Source organism: Sprattus sprattus (genome assembly GCF_963457725.1).
Source record: "Sprattus sprattus genome assembly, chromosome: 11".
NCBI lineage: Eukaryota > Metazoa > Chordata > Actinopteri > Clupeiformes > Clupeidae > Sprattus > Sprattus sprattus.
This window is the reverse complement of record NC_137909.1, coordinates 25,200,362-25,208,841: the sequence shown is the minus strand read 5'-3', so window position 1 is coordinate 25,208,841 and position 8,480 is coordinate 25,200,362. Positions and strand designations below refer to the sequence as shown.

General features: G+C 46.8%; 1 protein-coding gene across 5 annotated transcripts in view; it reads left to right on the top strand.

Moving 5' to 3' along the window:
• The window catches only part of pbx3a (pre-B-cell leukemia homeobox 3a), a gene marked incomplete at both ends in the record, with an annotated part of 47,300 nt that extends 39,100 nt beyond the window's left edge, over positions 1 to 8,200 (top strand). For 2 of the 5 annotated variants that reach the window (XM_080847116.1, XM_080847115.1), the window contains 5 exons: positions 1,186 to 1,351; positions 1,803 to 1,880; positions 2,410 to 2,522; positions 3,693 to 3,779; positions 8,108 to 8,200. In XM_080847116.1, the coding sequence (XP_080703242.1) occupies positions 1,186 to 1,351; positions 1,803 to 1,880; positions 2,410 to 2,522; positions 3,693 to 3,779; positions 8,108 to 8,200 (537 nt within the window). Of the gene's footprint in view, positions 1 to 1,185; positions 1,352 to 1,802; positions 1,881 to 2,409; positions 2,523 to 3,689; positions 3,780 to 8,107 lie in introns of all 5 variants that reach the window. The other 3 variants (XM_080847118.1, XM_080847117.1, XM_080847114.1) reach the window with 2 other exon arrangements.
• Positions 8,201 to 8,480: the final 280 nt, after the last annotated feature.

The following is an 8,480-nucleotide window of genomic DNA, read 5'->3' as shown; positions in this document are numbered from 1 at the left end:
GAACTAATGACTTGTTACCAGTATGTGCCGGCATAGATTGACATGAAGGTTGGCTTTATAGTCTTTACAGGGTTGATCGTCTCAATGACACTCAGCGCAGTGTTGCATGCTCTTTATGATGTCGTAGCTCAGGAACAGGTGCCGTGTCCGTAAAACCACGCAAAAAAAACATATCCATAGAAACAGCCTCGCAGGATATGTAAAATAACTGTTTACAAGGCCTAGACATGCATTTTCACAGAAGCGTAACCCTCGAAGCATCCCAGGGAGCCATTGTCGTGTAGAGTGGTATAATTCACCGACCTGTCTGTGTAGGAACAGAGCCCCTCAGTGTATATGAGTTCATGGAACAGCTCCAGTGAGACTATTTAGGCCCCTCTCTCAGCCGCACTGATGATATAGGCCCACCGAGGACAGGTTTACTGTTTCCCTGTAATGCTTCAGTTGGCCTTGTGATCCTTACTGGAGTCTGGAGTTATATTTTTTCCCCACATGCTGGGGCGCTGGGCAGACTCAGACCTCTCTGTCTGTCTGTCTGCTTTCTGGACGATAAATTACAGTCACTTTAGAGGCATAGCTTCTTCTCATAAAATGCTGAGAGGAAAATTATTTGCGTGTTTTTCATTCTGGCTGGGGGAAAAAAAAAAAGAATACTTGGTTGTAGTCCAGTTTTGTGTCAGACAAAGCTCTTAAGAAAACGCTGAACGGCTTTGAATATGTTCCAGCTCACGGAACATTGACCCCATTCCTCATGTACCTCATCCCCGAAACGCACGTCAATCTCCTGTGCTGATGTCATCCCCCCCCCTCAGATCGTGGCCTCCTGCATCATGTTCATGTTTTGCATATTTCTTTTTTTATATAAATGAATAACTGTTACTGAAGAGAGGCTTGATGTATTGATTTCCTGTCCGCAGTGCAACCCAATGCTAGTGCCTCTGTGAGGCATATGCATGGCATTGCGTTGTCTGTTTGCTTCCATTTACAAATACCCACCGCTTTGTTGATCGTCTGGAGGTCTTAAGCTGGAGCTCCAGACCCATCAATCATCTCAATGAGAGCCGTGCTCTGACCTCTCTCTCCTTCCCCCACTCTCTCTCCCTCTTCCCTCTCCCCACACCCTCTTCCAACTCCCCAAACCTAACCTACCCTCCCCACCTCCCCCATCTCTTTTCCCTTCCACAGGTATCCAACTGGTTTGGCAACAAGCGGATCCGCTACAAGAAGAATATCGGAAAGTTCCAAGAGGAGGCCAACCTCTACGCGGCCAAGACCGCCGTGAGCGCCACCCATGCTGTAGCCGCCGCCATACACAACAGCCAGGCCGACTCTCCGAACACACCCAACTCCGGTAAGACCCGTAAACCACGGAATACCATAGAGACTAATACATATCTGTAGAATACCATAGAGCCATAATGCCAGAATAAATGCAGTGGAAGTTTACACAGATTCCTAGTTCCCAGAGGAGGAATGCCCCTCCCTAGGGTTTGTTTTTAGTAGAAGGAGACAGAGCCGAAAAACTTTAGCCTGAATTGGGTTGGGTTTTTAGTAGAAGGAGACAGCTGAAGAACTTCAGCCTGAATTGGGTTTGGGTTTTTAGTAGAAATAGACAGAGCAGAAGAACTTCAGCCTGAATTGGGTTTGAGTTTTTAGTAGAAATAGACAGAGCTGAAGAACTTCAGCCTGAATTGGTTTTGGGTTTTTAGTAGAAATAGACCGAGCTCAAGAACTTCAACATGAATTGCCGGCATAAATAAAAGCAGAGGGGTTTGTGAAACGCTCCGTTTTCTCCTACCCAGGATTCCAGATGAAAGATGAGGAGTTTCAGATGGATGCCACAGAGAGCAAAAACTCACTTTTACCCAACATGTTCACTGGTACCTATCACACTTAAAAAAATATGAAATAAAAGTAAAATCACACTTTGACATTAACGTGTATTCATGAGCCATGATGTCTGTGCCGAGCTAGAGCTGTGCTGGCAAATCCCCTTGTTTACGTGATGTCAGTAGATTATGCAGCCTGTGTCACCACGCTTCTCATCTCAGTTCCCCTGTCTCACATTTCAGTTCTTCACATTAACATTTAACAGTATGCATGGTTTTATATTGCCCACATTCATCTGACTATGCTTCACTAAAATGACATTCAATTAGTCTGAATATACAATGACTGAAGAAACTTAACCACTGAATACATGCATTTATTTACGTAGTCTGTACTGTTTTCTTGCACGTGTTGATTGAGTAAGCATGTACGGCCCTTGCAGTATCATCATGTGCATGAGTAGTGAGTCTCTCTTGCATGTGCTCCCCCTCGGCCTGTGACTGTCTGTCTGTCTCCTCTCAGCTGGTTCTGTCTGTCTCTCAGCTGGCTCTGTCTCTCTCTCTCTGCTCTGCTCTCCAGGTTCCTCTGGCTCTTTTAACCTCCCCAACGCTGGGGACATGTTCATGAGCATGCAGGGCCTCAATGGGGGCTCCTACCCGGGGGCTCAGGTGGGCGCAGGTGTGCAGTCTCAGGTAGGAGAAGCCTGGAAGGGCAACGGGGGCAAGAGGGCAATATGGAGGGGAAGGGGGGGGGGGGTGTGTGATATGACTCAGTGCTAGTCAAGCTAACAGCATGTGGCCTGTATGTGTCCCAGGGAAGGACTAAATGAAGGACAAATGAGAGAGATGTAGCGAACGCTAGAGAATAAACTGGCTCAACATTTGGGTTCTCTGCATTGTGCCTAAAAAACTGAGAAAAGCTCTGGGATCTTCCTTCCATTCTTAAATCAAATGAAAAATGTTATCGTGTGTTTGTGGTTTTACCAGTGACGTGGAGAACCAACTCTAAAATGCGTCATATATTGAGTTCAATCCTTCAGCACAGTAACCTGCATAAAAATGGACCAAGCCCATCTGTGTTTATAGCATTTGGTGGATTGGTTTTGATATGGTCTGATCTCATGATATCAGTGGCATGATAGACTAAATGCGTCTTGTCTGATTTGGCCTGATCACAATTATATCTGATACTTGATTTTTACTAGGTCGGTTTTCGACAAAATTTCCACATCGATTCAAGAACTTGGACATTGATCTGAGCACCACCAACACACTCTGTCAAGTCTGTGTGTCAACCTGATGAATCACACTGTATATTTATGCTCATGTTGAGCAGTAAATGAATTGTCATAACATTTAAGACCACATATGGAATAGTTTAAATGGGGCTCCGAGACAAACAGTGTTTATGGCAGTTCATCATGCCTGTCATGAACCAGCATAAGCTGTCTGCTGGTTCATGACAGGTGATGTGTGTCGTGTGTGTGATAGACGTGTGTGTGTGAACCGCACAGGGCTAGTCATGTCTGGAGCTTATGTATCTGAATCCATGTGCCTTCTCTCCAGAGGAAAAGGCAGATTATATTTCAGAACAACATTAGTAATTCGATAATTTTGCTTTTGCCATGTTGTTTTTTTATTATTATTCAGACATATTATTATGTTTCTCGTAATTAATGTAATTAATCATCTTACTGCTCATAGAAGCTCTTACAAGAGCCTCATAACCCTTCACAGCAACCAGGATGAACTTACTGCATAAAGTGTAGCAGTTTGTGTTCGGAGCTAGCATTTTAATGCACGATTTTCTATTTCTCCCCCATCTCTCTCTTCTCTCTCCTTCCTTTAATCTGGCTCCAGGGGGGGGATACCATACGTCATGCTATCAGCCAGGCGGTAGGATACAATGACGGCTTGCGAGGTCATCTCTACAGTCCACACGGCCTAAACGTAAGTGCTCAGTCCCGTGTCGGCACAATTGTTGCTCCCCGTATCACCCTTGATCGGGAAAGGATGTGACCCAATCCTTTTTCATTTTCCGATAACTTATTTATTTAGTATTTTGCGATTTTCCGCTGTGCTAACTTCCTTTCATGCTCATGCTGTTTGTACATCAGACGTGGAATCAGCATCAGAGAAATCAAAGATTAGCAGACATTTCCTGAAAATTAGTTCTTGCCATTTGTAGGGGGTTCTGTAGTTTTCTTTTGAGTGGAAGTGCTCATTAAAAGTAAGCTTTTTGGAAATGAGTGGTTTTTGCTTTAGTGTTTCATCAGTGGTTCGTTTTAATGGAGAGTAAACTTGATGATGAAAGCTGCTGAAGTGAAGAGCATTTCTGGTGCGGCGGCAGAGGTAGTTTTCAGCCAGACGACGGCACCAACACCTTGTGTGTTTAAAAAAAAAGGGCAGGGAGCTCTGAACCTTTTCTAAAGCAGTCTTTTTGGAGGTGTGGCACTGTGCGTGTGTGTGTGTGTGTGTGTGTGTGTGTGTGTGTGTGTGTGTGTGTGTGTGTGTGTATGTGTGAGTGTGTGTGTGTGTGTGTGCGCGTGCGCGTGTGTGTGTGTGTGTGCATGCGTGTGTGTGTGTGTGTGTGTGTGCCAGTGTGTTGGATAGAGGGTAATCTCTCCATGCCAGGCCTCCCTCAGCCATTCAGCCAGCCGCCAGTTTGATCAAACCGCTTTTGCAGTGGAGCAAAAATCCGACAGGAGAGATTAAGGCCGGCAGACGTGACGGCAGCCTCTGAAAAGGCAAAGATAAATGTATGGTTTCATATTAATACGGCTGCACTCGCACACTCAGTCGCACAAACACACACACACACACTCACACACACACACAGAGCCACACTTTCCTTTGCGCACACACACACACACACACAGACACACACACATCCCATTTAAACGAGAAGAGAAAAAAAAGCAAACGCATTTCATTTTCCATTGCTGAGACGCAGGCCTGTAATAGCCCCGCAAACCGGGACGGCTCTCTCTTTCTCTCCTTCTCTCTCTCTCTCTCTCTCTCTTTCTCCCTCTCTGTGTCTGTAGCGCGGTATCTCTGTTTTCATTGAGGCGCTTTGAGACGCCTCTGTGAGAGAATTTGCAGTCAATTTCCTTATCAGCATAATGAAATATGAAACTGGAATAGCCTGCAGCCTTGTACAGATGTGAACAGCGCCATTCCTGATGTGAACTGATAAGTCAGCCCCCCCCCCCCAACCACCCCCCACCCCCCCCCCCCACCCTTTATAACGCAGCCGATCTGGAGGCCCCAGCGCCAGAGATTAATTTATTTTAGGGGAGTAATAGCGAGCAGGAAAGAGGATCCCTGACACTCCCTCCCTTAATGCCGGCGGAGTGAAATATTATGATTCAGTGTCTGCACTCCAGCAGCAGAAGTGATGGTGATTGCTTTTTTTGGAGAATCTTTATAGATTCACACTCATATTTGTTCTCTCTCGCTCTCTCGCTCTGACTCTTACACACACTTCCGTTTTCTAAACAGAGGGAATTAGTGTATGGTTTGTGACTAAACGCTGAAGGTCTCCCCATCTGTTATTTCTCGTGACAGTTAAGAGGCCGTGTTCAAAACTTGATAATTAGACCAATGCTGGGCGCGGGTTTGAAAACAAACACACACTCACTCACTGTCTCTCTCTCTCACACACACACACACACACACACACACACACACACACACACACACACAATCACTGTCTCTCTCACACACGCACACACACACTCACTGTCCCTCTCACACACACACACACACACTCACTGTCTCTCTCACACACACACTCACTGTCTCTCTCTCACACACACACACACTGTCTCTCTCACACACACACACTCACTCACTGTCTCTCTCACACACACACTCACTGTCTCTCTCACACACACACTCACTGTCTCTCTCACACACACACACACTCACTGTCTCTCTCACACACACACACTCACTCACTGTCTCTCTCTCCCCTGCCTCACTGCCAGGTCCAGCACTAAATGCTAAAAGGTTCAGGCTAGCAGAGAAACTTCAGAGGGGAAATCTGTGCCTACCCAGGCTGTTTAAAGAGCCAGGCATATGAAAGCCATTATGCATGTCTATGTTAAGACAGAAATGTTTTGCATACGTCAGCTTTAAAGTATTTCTTATGTAATAACACTATTGGATATCCTGCTTCTTTCAAAATAGTAATTGAATTGCAAATTGTAAAAAGAATTGTAATTCATCTAATTTTTAATTGACACTAGTTTGTTATTGTATCATTTCCCAAACGATGCTGGACTAGCCCACACACAAACAGAAACCATAACTGCTAGTGTTGTTGAGCACGAGACAGTTGGAGAAACTGGAAAGTGTTGTTCTCCGTTGCGAGCGGACGTGACAGCGTGGTGAGTGATGCGGTGTGAGAGACAGAGCGCCGCGGCGAGAGAATCGGATCAGTCAGCTGTTTTCACGGGCGATGAAAAAGAACGGGCAGAGCGACAAAGCGGCGGGCAGACGGAAGCATAAATAGGAGCCGGCGGACACATCCGCACACAGCAAGGTGTCATTCTGGCTTTGGTGGAGTGGAGGACGAGGAGGAGGAGGAGGAGGTGGTGGTGGAGGAGTAGCTCGCGCCCCGAGGGAGAGCAGAGGCTATGTGGCATTCTCGGGCCGCCTCAAAGTACAGCGCCACGCACTCTCCTGCTCGCCAGTGAGGAGGAAGAGAGCTATGCCTTAAGAATGATCGTCAAAGTACATGACAGCGGGCTCGCCACACAAACCACACACAGACACACAGACACACACACACAGACACACACACACACACAGACACAGACACACACACACACACACACACACACACACACAGACACACACACACACAGACACACACACATGTAACCAAGACAAACCTCCTTTTAAAAGGTTTGAAGCAAAGCTACTGTGGCAATCAGGGCAGTACATTTCCTTGGGAGAGGACCTTGTTTCCATCGCCATGATCATGGACCCTGTGGAGGCAAGAGTCAGACATGTTACCCCTCTGTGCAGCAGCACTCAGAGACAGAGCAAACACACACATGCAGTCTCAGACTACAGCCAGTGCTTGTGGAAGCCATTACTAATGGCCTCCCTCTCAATAATAATAGTCGAATTAACAACAATTGTTGAATGTACTAAAATTGTACTTAAATATGGCTTCTACGTCCTTTCATGTGTGAAATATGTATTGTACACATATTCCAAACCAATGCAACACATACAACACAGTACATAGCCACTCGTGTGTTTACAGTTGGTCAGAGTAGTTTAGTGCTGCCCTTCTGATAACAGGGTAGGGGTTGGAGGGTGGAGGGGGGGGGGGGGGGGGGGAGAGAGAAAAAAGCCCTCAGCCGTCAGACCCACTTAGAGTTTCCCACACACCCTCACAGCCCCCTCTCCTGTCGGCCAGCACAAAGATGTGCTGCGACAAGCCACAGCAGAGATGCCAGCACGCGTTGCCTCGCGCCTCGCGCCCCTCGCCTCCAATAAACAGAGTGCGAAGGCAAACTCGCGAGTGAGAGACTCTCCCTTGCTGATGTCAGGTCCCTGCATGGGGCTTCCTCGTCATCAGCACTTCAGCTGGACGCTAGTTCACAGTGAGAATGCGTGCTGCTGTCTTTTACTAAGGCGTGGCCCGTGAAGATATGCTGGCAGGATCAAAGCGTGGCGTAATTAGTGCTTGTGTTTGCAGTATGGCGCTGTATGTAGAACACTGGGGGGGTGTGTGGGATGTTTTGAAATGGTGGGGATATGGAGACCGTTTTTGGATGAATTCTACCAATTTTGTATGTGTGGATGGAGTGCAGCTTGGTCTTGGTACATTATATTTGTTTTAATAAAATATCTACTTCTATTGAGTACATTTCTATTATACTTTCTGTTCTGTTTTTTTTTATGATTAAAGTGTCCGTTTACGAACGTCCAGCAGTTCCAAAGGACATGTTTGCTATGTTCACATAAATATCTATTATGGGAACTACTTTTAGTTAAAGTTATAGGAACTACTTTTCTGTTGTGTGATACCATTGATGTAGTACTGAGCGTGCATTGATTACTCTGAACTAAGGCAGAAGGTTCATGTTTGTAACGTGTTAAAGAAATCCAGTAAAGGCATCGTTAACTTCACTCCGCTGTTTATTTAATGCATGTTGTGCAAGTGTGCAAATACACAACAATGTTCCAAAGGACATGTTCGATGCCTTCATCTCACTCTCTCTCTCTCTCTCTCTCTCTCTCTCTCTCTTTTACTCCAGGGTAACGGAGGATGGCACGATGCCCCGACTCCTTCCTCCGTCACCTCGCCCACAGAGGGGGCGGGCAGCGTGCACTCGGATACCTCAAACTGACCTCCCACCCCACGACACCCCCGCCCCCCCGCGCCGACCCCCGGCCTCCTCCTCCCACCAGTAGGCTGCCAACTCCCAGAGCCGCCGGCCTGGCCGGCGCTGGTGTCCTGATTGGCTGCATTCCTAGGCTTTACTACCTGCCCTCACATGGATGCTGGCGGCCATTTTGGACCCCTGTTTGTGACTGTTCTTGGCAGAGGCTCCCCATTGTATTCCCGGCGGATATAATCCATAACGTTGCAGAGACACTTTCAGTTCACTTATACAATACATGTCCTAC